The sequence below is a fragment of the Chrysemys picta genome, chromosome 10 (assembly GCF_011386835.1).
Source record: "Chrysemys picta bellii isolate R12L10 chromosome 10, ASM1138683v2, whole genome shotgun sequence".
NCBI lineage: Eukaryota > Metazoa > Chordata > Testudines > Emydidae > Chrysemys > Chrysemys picta.
The window spans coordinates 85,033,621-85,048,960 of record NC_088800.1 but is presented as its reverse complement, the minus strand read 5'-3'; the positions used below and the strand labels follow the sequence as shown (position 1 = coordinate 85,048,960).

Below are 15,340 nucleotides of genomic sequence, written 5' to 3'. Positions count from 1 at the left end.
AGCTTTGTGCCTCCCGCACATAAGAGGGAGTAAAATATGTGCATCCCCTCCTTTGTCTCCCTAGGTTACTGGATCAACACTAGCTGTGGTTATGAACCACAACTGGATGAAAACCTTAGGTCAGTTTTCCTTGCAACGTTCATGGAGCCAAACTCCACTAAACGGCTACTCTTGGGCATTTACTCTCTCATAAAAAGCTGGTTTCACAGCCTTGGCTTCTCCTCTCTCTGGACTGCTGTCCCTTAAATAAAACATGAAATGATACAAACAGGTCGTTTTGGAGACAGGCAGGGCCCTGGTGGCAAAGGGCTGCCATCCTGGGGGCTGCCCTGAGAAATGGCAGCACAAATCTCTAACGCCGAAGAGAACTACTCACCTCTTGGTACTGGATGGGCGTCCAGCCTTCGGGAGCTCGATCCCAGCTCACCAGCGGCGTGGCATGGTCACCCCTAAAGAACAAGCCCTTCACAGCAGAGAGAGCGTCTTCACAGGACACAATTGCCACTTAGAGACATGTGGTGTTTGGAAAGAATCCGTTACCACCTGTCCGGGCTGCAACTCGCCTACAGGAGGCCACAGGCTGAGCGGGCCACGGAGGCTGACCTCCCTTGCTCCCTGAATTGGTCACGTCCAGGTAAGAGCAGACATCATGGCACGTGGGGGTTGTCTGAAGCATGTGCTGTGGTTGCCCGTGATTTAACTGTTCTGCAGATCAACTGAGGTCTCCAGCCTCCAGGGCTGTCACCAGCACTAAACAGACACAAAACTTTTATGTTTAAAAGAGGAATATTTTCTCTGGCTGACTGTTTGGAAAGCTGGGCCTGTGCGGTGGCACGTTGAAAGGGCTCCTTGAAATTTAGCAGCAAGCCTGAATTAGACGGGGGTGCCCACGGTGTCAGTTCTCAGCCCTGAACGGGAAGAATGCAGCTGGCAGCTGAGGAGCTGGCATACGCCACGCCAATGCACCAGGGAGCCGAGGGGCTTTGAAATGCTGAGAGAACGCAGGAAACGTGCAACTCAACAGCACGAGGCTGCCAGAAGCAACGACACAGGATCTGCTGTAACGTGCTCTCCAGCTCCATCTCACCAAAGCGAGTTACCCGCTCTGCCATCAGCCGTTCTCTCGGTTTGCTGGATTCTTGTTTATTTACGTTTAATATTCAGGTAAACACTATGTCTGATGCTAATGGGGGGAGACGAATCCATTTCATTCCCTCATTATTCGCATTCGTATCCAGGCTCTGTTGACACGACGGGTTTGGAATACTGATGGGCTCAGTGAGGGGAACTTTGGCTGAGTGGCTCACGCAGCAGGTTTGTTTACAGGCTCCAGAGGTGGGGCTGCAGGAGAGCAAAGTATCCCAGCTCTGTTTGCGTGCTGGGTCTCTCGCGGATAACTAGGAGAGGTGTGCATTGAGAAGTGAAAGCTCTACCAGCCGCCTTTCCAAGGCGGGCTCCTTTCCCAGCCCCTCCAGCCCTGAAAGACCTGCTTGAAGAGCTGGAACAGTTCCCATCATCTAAGGCTTTGCTCCCACTGATACAATGATACGCCAGTGACTCTCAACCTTTTCCATACGAGGGTCCCCCAGAGCCGCCCTTCAACTCCATGTAGCAGGCTGTAGTTGGGACTCCCCTCCCCTTTAGCAAGTGGTTGTGACCCCCGATTTCGAACCCAAGGAATACCCACTATAAAAAAGGAGGCCTTCTTTGATATCATGGATTGGGATGAGAAGTACTATATCAATATGAGATACTGCACATTGCCCCGGAACCTGTTGCCAATCGATACATGCACACCTTACAAATGCAAGCACCTCTGTGGAGAAATGTAGCAGCTGTTTAAAAGGACAGTCAGGTCTAAAAATAATAATCATTCTATCAAGGAAATGGAATTTCTTCCTCTCTCTTACTCACACCACTTTAGATTACTAAAACTGAAAGAATGTTACACATCTCATTAACTAGGCACTATTTATGCTGCCTCTTTATTTTTTGCATTTCTCAGCTCAGACGAAGAAAATAGATTGGAGAGTCACAGTCACTTTCCACTAATTTCTACTCCCAAGCACTAGCACAGTGCTGCAAAGTTCTGGTTGCAAATGCTGCAAGGAAATTTTCTGGTTGCAAAAAGAGAGTTTCCATTGAAGTTAATTTTTTTTAAATATTGATAGAACTATTTTGATTGGCTTTCTGTTTTCCTTTTTTAAAAGGCTTATAATATAAAACCTAAATCTGGGGACAAATTTCACTTATCAATGTCCATTGAACAGCACATGACTTCCTGGAGTGCGGCTATTGTATTAAATTGAAACAACAGGAGGAATGCAGGCACATAGAATGTAGTTACCCAAGACACTGGCAGAAATTTGTGAATGAAGGATGCCATGTGGCCCTTTAATAACCATGCGTGATCAGGACCTCTGTTTCAGATCTTCTGTGAAGCCAATACTGATCAGCACTTGGGCTGCCCAGAACTGTGCTAGGACCCAGGGTCAGACAGGCTCGGAGGGACAAGTATGCCCTGTGTCAGCAACATCACTTCCAGCAGTGCCCTGGTCTGCTTTGCTCATGGGTCCCTATGCCACAGGACCAGGCCTGACTCTACTTTGCTTTTGAGATCGGCCTAAAGTGGTGTGGCTGCCGCGGCGTAACACACACTGTAACGCAGACAAACAAAACACACTTTCAGATGCTGTCTCTTGCGTGTCAGAGAGCCCTTCCCACAGCTCGGGGGCTGATGCACTGCACAGACACCAGGCATATCTGAAAAGGAAGCACTGCCCTCAAGCAGGCTTCGAAAAAGAACCGTGGGGAGGGTGGAGATTAAACGAAACATTCCCTCTGCCAGTATTTTCCTGTGTCCCATTCAGTGCTTAATTTGTAATGGAAGAGGTGCTGGAACTCAAGCAATTTTTTTTCCATTCAGGAAGCCCAGAGGTGCCGGGGCTATGGACTGCCAAGCCCAGAGGTGCCGGGGCTCAGCCTTGGCACATATCAAGCACTGCTCCCATTGTTAACAGCGTAGATATCTGGGTCTGAATGAAGCACTCTCCTACCCGCTGAGGTTTTCAACTCATGGTAGACCCTGCAGTGAGGTCGTATGCCTGTGATTATGACATCACAATACACATATATCGAAGCAGCATCTTAAAACAAAAAAATATGAAGCTTCTGCTTCTCCCAATCGCATTTCCGAGGCTGCCACTAGCGTATGGCAACAGAAGACGCGTTTCCCCACACCCGGAGGTGGCAATACATCACATTCTGACACTCCACTAGAGCAGATAAATAAAGCAATGGCTGTGCAAAGCACATGTGTGCAACCCTGATGGTGCGTTAGCAGCAGCTGTGGAGGAAATCTTCCTCACCCTGAGAACTCGGAGGTTGGCGTTTGCCACTCATGGAATAGTTGAATACAGGAAGGAGGGTTGGGGGGAAATAACACAAAAAAGCAACGTTGTCTAAAGCTGTTCAACAGCACCTTACCCTGAAGTCAATTCCAACCGTAGAAATGAAGCTGCCGGCCAGGAAAGCGCCATCTTTAAACCGCACCAGAAGGCAGGTTTTGCCAACCCCAGAGTCACCAACCAACATCACCTACGACAAAAAAACGAGCGCAATGCAAGTTAGACATTATTGGACAAAGGAGGAGGAGGGTTTTCCTTAAGGGAAACCTAACTACCGAGACTGGTTCCAGCACCATAGGCCCACTGATGTTAACGGGATTACTCATGCACTCAAAGTTAAACACATGCCTCCGTGTTTGCAGGCTTGGGGCTACAGTTAGATTCACGTTTACTCAAGGCCAGGAGTGAGAACAAGTTTTCTACTTTTAAAAAAAATTATTAAAAAGAATCACTTGTCTGAGATTGAAGAGACACCCCCTTGGTGTCTGTCTTTGGAAGAAAATCCCCTGCACGGATTGCTACGACATCCACGAATCTGCCTTGGCCATGACCAAATGCTGCTGTTCACATGACGCTTACAGCAGATAACTTTAGGACCCTGGCACAAGACAGTATGTTACAAACCTCAATCACTTTCATTAGACAGAGGTACTTGGTGAGCTTCTGTTCTCCCTGTCTCATAACACAAAAATAAGGGGACATAAGAACGGCCACACTGGGTCAGACCAAAGGTCCATCTAGCTCAGTATCCTGTCTTCCAACAGTAGCCAATGCCAGGTGCTTCAGAGGGAATGAACAGAAGAGGTGTGATCCATTTAATGAAATAGAATGGTGGTAAATGCACAACTGATCAGAGCGACTATTTTTTCCTACCCACCATGTAATTAGACTTTGGAACTCATTGCCACCTGCTAAGGCCAAGAATTCAGCAAGATTCCAAAAGGGACCGGTGATAGTTTGACAAGTTAATCCTTCCAAAACCGGTTAGAGACAAACCTCATAGTTCAGGATTTAAGCCAAACTCTGACTTTGAGAGACCAGGATGACACCTAATGTGGGTGGCAGATTATCCCATATCCGCACTGTGCCGTTCTTCCGCCTTCCTCTGAAGCGTCTGGCACTGGCCACTCTGGGGGACAGGATACGGGGGTAGATGGACCTTGGGTCTGACCCACTATGGCAATTCCTACATTACATGCAAGTCACTGGGACTGCAAGAGGAGTAAAGGTAACAGAATCTGACCCCTAGTTATACTGGGTGTAATAAAGGTACGTTATTTAACCAGACACGCCATGTAACCCGGCAATTTTTAAAATACACATTAATAACCCTCGAAAGATCCTCAGGGCACTCTTACGAAGTACAGCCAGTTTGTACGGTTTGGAGATACTGTCCTCAAGCCTAGATGCTCCACACCGTTAACAGGAGCACGTGCACAAGTCAGTAACGGGGCCCGAAAGCTTCGGAAGATCTGGGCCACGTCTCCGTTTTACAGACAGGGGAACGGTAACAGTTGCACTCAGGTCTCATTCACTTCAGTGCAGCAGGACGCAGCCCGGAGAAGTCAGTGGGCTAATTTTAAAGGTGCGCAGCACCTGCAGCTTCCATTAGCTTCACTGGGATTTGTGGCTGCCCAGTACTTCTGCGGGCCTGCCCCAAAGCCCACTGAAGAGAGCCGATTGACTAGCGTTGCTTTCAGTGGGCTTTGGATCGGGCCCCAACTGACTTACTGAGGATCACTCGGTGGGGACACTGGCAAAGACGGGACTAGAAACCAGGGGTGCAATTCCAGTGGCAAACTCCCACTGACGGGGCCAGGATATCATCCTGGGAGTTCTGTGCCTGAGCAACAGCCCATCCACCCCCTGTCCCCCGCTCTTATTACTTAGCGTGTAAATCGGAACAGTAGCCAAAAGCATTGTGTTCCAAACGCTGATACACGCGCACACACCCCAATGTTATACGCATTACAACCTTAAAAATGGAGCTGGTCAAGCCAGCCAGGCAGCAGATGGCTTCCTTTGCAAAGATTAGCTCGCCGCAAATCAGTCTCACTTGGTGTCCTGTACTAAACAATCTTCTCTCTCAGGCTAAGATAGCTGCTTGCATAGCAGGAGGGAGTTCTGGTCTAGATTTCTGGCAAGAGGGCCAGGTCCACGTGCATTTCTCAACTGCAGACTTGGAATTCTGAGTCTGCCCAAGTGCAGGAAGTTTTGGGGATCAGCAAAGTTCCCATGGGGCCGTTATTCACAGCAAAAGGCAAAGCAGGCCAAATCTCACTTGCACCAGTCCCACTCATTAATTGGGGACAGGACAGGACAAGGGCTTAATCTTCATAGGTTCACAGACACCGACTCGCTAGCAAGTCACTTGGATTTGGACAGATGCACTAAGTTTCTCATCATCTTGGGCAGCTGCCAGAATGTGAGATGGGGACGGTCCAAGGAGTCCGATTCTGATCGCAGGTTATATGCTGACATCACTCTATTGACCTGAGGTCAGTCCCGTTGTACACTAGTGTATTCGAGATCAGAGTGTAGCCTCTGCCTTGCTCTTCTGTACATAGCAATCATCTCTGATGAGGACTGGAGCCCTCCAGGGACTGGGAATGAGAGTCCGACAAATCAGCTCTTTATGGGCTGCGGGGCCATTCATCTCTGTCGCTCGTTCAAAAACGAAGCCAGACCAAATTCAATCAGAGGCTGGTAGCTCCTGCGGGCAGCTCTTTGGCTTATTTGAAACATCTTGGTGTTTTCTATCCGGTTCCTAACGGAGCAGGTGTCCCAGTCAGGAAAAAACCCGGCAGTGGACAGTCCCTGGCCCCCTGGCTGGCCATCTCAGCAGAGGCCAAGGACAGGATGGGTCAGAGAGACCGACAGCGAGAGAGGAGCCTTGCAAGCTAGAGCGGAGGCCGTTCTGAGGTAGGGAAGATTGAGGTGCGGCTGCCTCTGCTCCACCTTTTCTGGAGAGGAAACAGACCCGTTCAGGCTCCAGGACTGCGGATGCGTCAGGAGCACTGAATTCACTTCGGCCAAAGGCAATTGATCTGTCACGCCACACACTGAATTTCAATCACGTCCTGGCCACGCCGGGTGCCAAAGGCACCGAGTCTCTTTATACACTGCGCCAAGATGCGTACCTTGCTGCACCCAGCACTGGCTTCCACGCAGCTTGATCCTCAACGCCGGAGGGAACTGGGTTAAGGCAAGGCGCAGAGCAGGCTGGGTCATGTGAAATTACAGATTCGGGCCAAATAAAAACAGAGCGCTCCAAGGTGGGCGAGCAGAGGGCCCTGTGACTGCACTGGAATTGACACTTAGATCCAGTGGTGAGAGGTGCCCTAGAAATACGGGAGAGACACAGAACAGGCTAAAGGTACAAACTAATGAAATTCCATCAGCAGCGGGCAGAATCAGCACAATGCAGCTGGTTAGAGGAACACTGTCATCTTGGTTTAGAAGCCAAGTGGAGATGTTGTTAAGGGGGAACCAGAGGGTTCCAATACCTAATTGGAACACAAAGCCTTGTATTCATCATTTTAAAAGGTCAGTGGAAAAGGAGGATTTTTAAGGGGGGTGGAAAGGGATTTGCATTTAAACCACCCGCTGGATCCCAGTCACTTGTGCCTGAGACTCAGAGAGGGAAACTGACCAATCTAATTTCACGGCTGCAGCCCAGTGATGAAGAATCAGAAGAGAAATGAGCATGTTTGGGGGTTTAGAGGCGAGTTTATCTGAACCGTGCCCCTTCCCAGTATGTTTTTCAGAGCGCTTTTCCCCCCACAGACACAAAGAGGAACTGTATCTGGAGTAGCAGTCTGCACAAGAGACTGTGGGCAGGTTTTTAGTTCTCTTTGTACCGCACCTAGCACAGTGACTGGGGACAAGAGGCACTACCGCCGTACAGAGAATACAGATCACTTCCAGAACTCTAGAGGCAAAGGAAAAGCAACCAGTGTACACAGGGGGACACTGACTTTTTAAAGTTCCAGTGAAAGCTACAAAGATACAAGATCACAAAGGGGAACACTGCACCGCTTAATGCCCATGTTCCTTATGGCGTATAATTGACTAGTCATCTTGTTACCAGGCTGTTCAGACATGAACATCTTCAGCTATTTCTTTTCAAACACATTTTTCAGACCCATTGGGGCGGGGGCCAGGGAGGTTGCAGAAGAACGGAGCCTAGGAGGGCACCACTCTGGGAACTGCCTAACAGGGAAAGGGAAGACATGCTCCTCACCCGCCCGTGCCAGCCAAGGGGGATTGCTGTACACGCTAGCACAGATGTCCAGAGTAAAATAAAGTGTAGGTGAAAAACAAAGGAAAATCTCTGCCCTGCAGGGCTCACCGCAGCCAGGGTTCTGTGCCAGGTAAGAGAACTTTTCCTGGAGCCTTGTAGGTGGAAGTCATAGCAGTAGCAGGCGAGGTGCCAGGGGTTAGGTTTGGGGTGGGGGAGACACGAAGATCTGCCTTTACCCTCTCCACTAACTCTCTTTCCCCCTGGTTCCAGGGAGACCCTCCTCTGTACCCAGCCCAACTCCCCCCCTCCCCGGCGGCTGCTAAGGTGCAGCTCCATGGCTCTCAATCCGAGCTCCCGGGCTCTATTCCGCCAACAGCGTGAAGCTGCAGGGCTCGGTCCCAGCCTCGCCTTCCCGCCCGTCTCCGACCCTGCCCAGCCTCCCTGGGATCGAAGTTTGCGCGGAGACTCCCGGCTGGGAAGCTGCTGATCCCCTCCCTTCCCCCAACCTCCCCTGACCCATCGCCAGGGGCCTGACTGGGGGAGGGGTGAGGTGGGGGGAAATCTCCGGAGTGGTTCATTTAACATGTCCAGCCACCCAGCCCCCATCTGTACCCCGCTGCCATTCCCCCCTTGGAGATGGTTTCCCCTGCTCCCCTTCTCTGCAACCACAGCCCGACCCGCCACCCTGACCCTCTTCAACCTACTCCCGGACGGGCCCCAAGTGCACCCCACTTTCCGGCACCCCGAGCCGGGCTCTCCTCCGAGGCTATGCCGTGTGCCAGGACACCCTGGCCTCGGGCTGCAACCTATTCCGGAACCCCGCTGGCCTCTCCTGGTCTCTGGGGCTGCCGGTTAGTTCCTCTAGCCCCCCTGCCTCCCCAAACAGCCGCGCCAACCAACGCCGGGTCCCTGCGCCTTAAAACTTGGGGGGCAGCCTAGTCCTCACGACCTGTGTCGGGGTCTCCCCGTGGGCCAGCGCGCTCCAAGTTCTGGGGCCAAACTCCCCCCCCCATATCGTCCTGGAGTCTTCCAACCCCTCGGGTCTCCGACCCCCCTTGAATCTGTGCGCGCCAGGACCTTCCCCGCAGCAGCGGGTCTGTGCACCCCAGGCTCCTCTCCCCAGCCCCGGACTCGGTGCGCTCCTTCCCGGCACCGTGGTTCCCTCCAAGCATCCTAGCCCGCCCCGCAAACCTTGTGGGCTGCGCGCCCTGGGGTCCCCTCGCCGTCCCCTGGCTCGGTGCGCCCCTCCCCAGTCCCGGGCTCCGTGCGCCCCTCCGGGCACCCTGGTCCCCTCCCCAGTCCCGGGCTCCGTGCACCCCTCCCGGCACCCTGGTCCTCTCCCCAGTCCCGGGCTCCGTGCACCCCTCCCCAGTCACGGGCTCGGGGCGCCCCTGCCGGCACCCTGGTCCCCTCCCCAGTCCCGGGCTCCGTGCGCCCCTGCCCGGCACCCTGGTCCCCTCCCCAGTCCCGGGCTCCGTGCGCCCCTCCCGGCACCCTGGTCCCCTCCCCAGTCCCGGGCTCCGTGCGCCCCTGCCCGGCGCTCCAGGGTCCAGCCCTGGGGTCGGTGCCCTGGTGCTGCCCTTACCTTGAAGGCCACGTCGTAGAACTCCCCGCTGCTGCTCAGGGAGGGCCGGCTGGGCAGCACCGCCCCGTTGAGGGGCAGCTCCGGGCGGGGGCGGCTGCTGCCCCGCTTGGCTCTGGCCGCCGCCCCGGCTTGGCCGTTCTCCTTGGCGGGGGGCAGCGCGGAGGAGGGCGAGGAGCTGCTCCCCCCCTTGCTCTTGAGGGTTTTCTTCCTGGACATGTCTCCGGCCGGGCAGCGCCTGGCTCCGGGAGCCGCTCAGGTGCGCTGGGGCGGGGGAGCGGCGCGTTCAGCGCGCAGCCTGGCCCAGCCACCCGCACGGGAGCGGGCGCAGCATCCCGGCCCCGGCCCCAGCGCGCCGGCCCCGGCGCATCCCCCGGCTGCCTCTCTGCCCCTGCCGGCTCCGGGCAGCCTCCCGCTGACGGGCACCTCCGGCAGCCACTGGGAGCGCCCGAGCGCGGGCAGGCTTCCAATGGCAGCCGGGCAGGGGCGGGACCCAGCCGCGGGGCTCCAGCGGCAATCCGCGGGCAGGGAGAGGGGCGGCTGCCGGGGGGGGCTGCGCGCGGACCCGCCTCCCTCCCTCGCCCCGGCTCTGCCTGCGAGCGCGGCGCCAAAAGTTACTGCGCGCCTGGCTGCGCTGCCCCGCGGAGGGGAACATGCCCTTGGCCCGGGCTCCCCCCGGGGGCGCAGTGGAGCGAGGCTGCCCTTGCACCCCCACCCCTCCCCGGAGAGCCCCGCGTGCTACTCTTGCACCCCCACCCCTCCCCGGAGAGCCGCGCGTGCTGCCTTTGCGCACACACACAGAGAGCCCCGCGTGCTGCCTTTGCACCCCCCCACCGAGCCGCGCGTGCTACTCTTGCACCCCCACCCCTCCCTGGAGAGCCGCGCGTGCTGCCCTTGCACCCCCACCCCTCCCCGGAGAGCCGCGCGTACTGCCTTTACACACACACACACACACCCCAGAGCCGCGCGTGCTGCCTTTACACACACACCCCAGAGCCGCGCGTGCTGCCTTTACACCCCCACCCCAGAAAGCCGCGTGTGCTGCATGAACTCTCCCAGGGAGCAGGGCATGATCCATTGACAACCCCCCCCCCCCGAAAACAATGCATAGCATGGCATTAACCCTCCCCCGCCCAGAAAGTAAGACGGATCCCCTTCCCCTACTAGAGCATTCACCTCCGCCCCCCCCCCCCAGCAGTGCATCCTACACTGACTTCCACACATTCCCCCCAGAGCAGTACAGGTTCCCCCCTCCCCATGTATGTAACACCCCACCCCAGCGCGCACACGTGGGGCTTTCCACACGGGTTGAGCAACGTGGGGCTTGCATTCAAAATCATCCCGTGGAAACACTCAATCCCTAGCTAACGTCACCCCTAAAGCCAACTCCAGGAGTGGTGAGACGCCAGCTAGGGAGGCTGTAGGGGCCTGGAGACGGGGCTGGGATCGGTCTACGCGGGGGCGGGGTCCTGCAGGTGAAGCAGCCCGCAATCAAGGGCTCCAAAGGGCGCAGGTGTTTGTTTTACTGTGACAATCCAGCAGGCGAAGGACGCCGCAGCGCCGGCTCCGACGGATGGATCGGGAGTCGGACGGGATGGGAGGCGCAGTCGGGTTTGCAATTGCCAGGCGATCCCCGGCCTGCTTTGAGATCCGCTTCGCTTCGCTTCGCTTCACATTGGCTCTTGCCTCCCTGCAGGCAGGCGCCGGAATGTCAGTGCGCTGGGGTTCTAGCACAGGGCTGGGGTGGACAGACTGGGGCAGGAGCTCTTCTGGACTGACCCATGGAGGGGATTTTCGGACCAAGCCCGGACTGGGGGCAGTATATCACCCAGGAAGGGGGGAATGTCCCAGAGCAGGGTGGGACTGGGGCTAGAGGCCATCCTCACTGTCCCTAAATGAAACCTTCTATGAATATTGGTGGAGGAGAGGCCATTCTTGCTCCAGGGACAATAATTATTTGGGGCACCATTGCTTTTTCGAATGGCAACCTGCCTGATCTCCAGTGTGCCCTGGGTAACCGATTATTGCCTGTCTCCTTTTGACAGTGCAAGTGAACTGTCAGCTGAAGAACTGAAGCTGGGCTCTGCTGAAGCGAGTGTGGGCAGCTCTCCTGACACACTTCCAGCCCTTGGAAAAGAGGCTGTTGGCCCAGTCGGTCCCACCGCACGTTCCCCTCCCTGGCAGCAGACAGCCAGTTACTCTTGTGAAAGGGTGACTGGACAGACAAGGACGATGCAAATAAGCAACAAAGCTTCCATTAGTGCCGGATCAGGCCACCGGGACTGACTGGTCAAGAGCAACCGTGGGAGGCAGGTGAATTGGGGTTTAGTGCAAGCTTTGGGCCCGATCCTGCAAAGTGCCGAACCCAGACATCTCCCCATCGAAGACCCTGATCTCCTTGCGATAAGTTTGTCCCTGGCTGCAGTGGGAGCAGAAGCCCGAGCTGGCCTTCACAGGTTAGATTTTCAAGATGGCTCAGCCCCAGACACGCTGAACCCTTCTGACCATCTTGCCCCCAGGAGCAGGCGTTGAGTGCACTTGCCACATCACAGGATCAGGGCCCCACTGTGTGACCTCGGGAAAACCACTTCTCTTCTTGCCTCAGTTTCTCCCTCTGTGAAATGGGGAGGATGGTACTAGCCTCACCGCCCACAGCTGGTGTGAAGCTCCAATCACCGGTACGTTGAGAGCACTTTAAGATCCTGGGATGGAAAGGGATGCACTGACTGTCCAAAACAGCCCTTTGTGGGACCATTTCAAGCGACCATATTCTGTTTAATTGTTTCTTAGATCGCTCCAAATGGAGGCTTCCCAATGGGGAGCAAACCACTAATTGCTCATTGCAATTATTTATCATAAACAAGACAGAGGAACTGGGAACTCTGAGCACCGCATCTCTCAGTGTGTTCCCCCCACCCTCCCTTCCATCACCCTTTAATTCTGGTGAGAAGGAAAGTCACCAGCTGACCCGTTCAGGGTTTGATCACTGACGTACTTGATACTGCTTTCGCTGCCCTTATCTTAGCGGCCTCAGCAGATGCTTTTAATCCGGATCCCTCCCTGGCCCATCCAACTCTCTGTCACACTGAAGAGTTGATTGTGAGAGGTCACTGGGGGTCAAGGCCATAAGGAAAAGGCAGCACTCGAGTTAGCCGTGGAGCCTTCGGATTTCTGGACCAGTTCCTGTGTGCGGCCCTCTGCACAGCAGCTATCCCACAGCAAAAATCACCTAGTGCTACCACTTACTCCTGGTGCCATGGGTCACATCCCTCTGGGCCCCTTTGACCAGTTACTGCTTCGTCAAGCTGCAGGGAGCTTCTACCCCGGCTGGCCCATAGCCTGGGGACGCAACTCCCCACTCCGCTCCCCCACCCAGCCTGCTTCAGACCCCGGGCAGCATGAAGAGCAGGAGCACGGATTCCATGCTGCAGGCAACGAGTGGAGAAAGGGCTGAGCGGGAGAAAGGCCACAGGCAGGGAAGCGAGCGATCATGTCGTATGTTTCAGAGATCTGTGTGCAAGATGGCACGCTGGTGGGCTAAGAGTCTTCAAGAGGGGGCAGGAAAGCATCCCATTTCAAAGGGCTAATAATGCAATGCCACGTTAATACATACAAAGCCTTAGACCGTACCCAGCGCAGTTCACCTTTAAAGCACATTGAGCCCGAACCCAGCAATCTTACCTGAGTAATCCTTGCTCACAGAGTCTCACTGAACTCACATGAATTGTGTGAGCAAAGGGTTGCAGGATCAGGCCCTTTAACACTCATAACTAATACCAGGAGGGAACTGAAAATTAAGCCATTTAGCCAAGGCCACAAAGGATGCTATGACAGAGCTGGGATGAGAAATCAGGCGTTCCTGGTTCCCAGGCTTGTGATCAGACCAATCGACTACGTCCCTTCCCAGCCTGGAAGGTAGGGCACAGGACAGCAGAGCACATCGGTAGAAATTAGCGGCACCAGCAGCCCATGGAGAAAAGTGATGAGGCTCTGTAATATCTGTGTGGTCCACGCCCCAGCAAGTACGTGTTCCCATTTTCTCAGCTGCAGTAGATGAAAATGTAAATCTACCTGGCTGGCTTCACAAGCTTAAATAAACAAAGATAGCAGCTTCTCACAGTCACATCAGATGAACACTCCTGCGACTGGGGCAATGAGTTAGCAAGAGCAGCAGTGGTGGAAGCATTGAAGCCATCTTACGTTTTAGTCTTATCTTCTTCCCTTACCGGAGATGGAGAGCTCCATAGCCGGGGTGGCTTCGTTTCGGATTTCCCACATCAGGAGCCCAGACCTGAGACTCATAACCTAGGAGCAGCCTAAGTGCATTCCTGGCTACCCCAGCCATGTAACAGCTCACCTGGAACTTTTCCTAGAAGCCACTATTGCAACCATAGGTCAAACAAGGATTGGTAAAGTTGTAAAGACATGAGAGCAGATTGCTGGGAGCTTTTGATGTGTTCCTTCAATCATTCTTGGTCTTGCTAGATGACAAAGACCTATGATGTAATTGACCATCTGTAATTAACTAGTAGTGTGTGTGTGGTAGACAGTACAATCTTCTAGCAAAAGTGAAGCATTCTGTTCAAGAAAAATCCTAGGTGGGGGGAATGCAACTCAATCTTCCAGGCTAGAGGGATGCAGATGCTGGACCTCAGCAGAGTTGCCAGACGTTCCATAATGGTTGCATGGTACGACAGCCTTCACCTCTGTGTCACTGGATCAAATCCAGCTTAGTTCAGGAAAACACTGCCACCTTTCTAGTGTAACAGGAGAGGAAACAATCAACAAATATGCTGTAATAAAGACGAAGCTGAAGAAGAAATTTCACCCATCTTCCTGGAAGGACTTTAAATGCAGTTTTTAAAGGACACCACTTGGGGAGGGGGGGAAATCACATGTCTGTCTGAAAATGTTGTACCTACTACAGTTACAAGTAACAGGTAAGATGACTACAGCTGAAATAAGTGAGGGGAGAAGTGGGGGTAGGGAGAAGATAGTCACTAAAATCAGACCAAGGGACCACGCACACACGCTTGAAGTTATTGTGTGCCTTGGTACCTTGGCGAATCGGGGCCATAGGAACAGGCCTGCCGTGGCGTGGGGCCAATGGTATTGTTGGTGACAGCAGCTATTTGCAATATACACTTTATGTAAAGCAGGGCTGCTGACCAGCTCCACCATGTCCAAGTCAATGCGTAGGCTTCTTAACAAAAGAGCAACCAGAAATTGAAGTTGTTCTGTTTGTTAGCACGTGATGCAAATTAATTATGGCATGTGCTCTTTCATAATAGAGTGGAGACCCACTGGCTTTCCTCCGGCAGCATACAATGCTTCTCAATCACCCCACGCCTTCAGTCTGCATCCCAGCTTGCCCAATATCCCTCTGCAGAGCCCCGTCCCCTTTCTCCCACCACTGTATAGTTTACTTGCCATCGTTATGCAAAGTTATGGAAATAAGGTTACAAACCCAATGCACTTTTAAGGCCTGAGCCCGCTGAAGGGACTGGAACACTTCCCATGGACTGCAGTGGGCTTTGGATCAAGGCCTCAGAAGCAGCTGTCAGCTGCTCCTAGAACTGTATGTTGGCTCCCTTTGGGGCTTTTCCTTTCGTTTCAAAGGTTGCGTCCCACATTTGGTATTTCTGCCTTTGCCAGGCTGAGGTGCAGCAACATCCCCTCAAACATAAGGCAGGGCACTGCCAAAATCTCTTTGTGGAAGGCAGGATTTTAGGTGAGTGAGAGAGCAGGGCAACAACAGCTCCCACGCAAAGATTTTGAGAAGTCCAACACTCCTGCTTCAGCTCCTGACCAGCACAGAGGCGTATTGCATTGTGAGGGTGCCCCCTTGAGGCCAGCTGCTCATAACAATAACAGTATTGAGCGTACCAGCGAAGTCTCTCGTGTGAGCTAAAATATTCATTGGATCCTTTATTAAACAGTTCATTAGCAAGTGCCACCTGCTGAATGCGTGGCATTCCAGCACCTCTGACACAAATGGGTAGCTGCTCGTGACATATTTTTAGCAGAGACATGCACTGGATGGAGAGCTGCTGAGTGATACTTTGGGATCTGGACAACTGTTCTGTCCACACACAAGCACAAACAAAA

At 53.8% G+C, this 15,340-nt stretch overlaps 1 protein-coding gene across 1 annotated transcript in view; it reads right to left on the bottom strand.

Annotated features, from left to right (window-relative positions):
• RAB26 (RAB26, member RAS oncogene family) overlaps window positions 1–9,660 on the bottom strand; it is a 203,797-nt gene extending 194,137 nt beyond the window's left edge. The window contains exons 1-2 of the mRNA XM_005288938.5: window positions 9,236–9,660; window positions 3,487–3,597 (exon numbers count right to left, since the gene is read on the bottom strand). Of these exons, the coding sequence (XP_005288995.1) occupies window positions 3,487–3,597; window positions 9,236–9,451 (327 nt within the window). The 5' untranslated portion in view covers window positions 9,452–9,660. The remainder of the gene's footprint in view (window positions 1–3,486; window positions 3,598–9,235) is intronic.
• Between the last annotated feature and the right edge of the window lie 5,680 nt (window positions 9,661–15,340).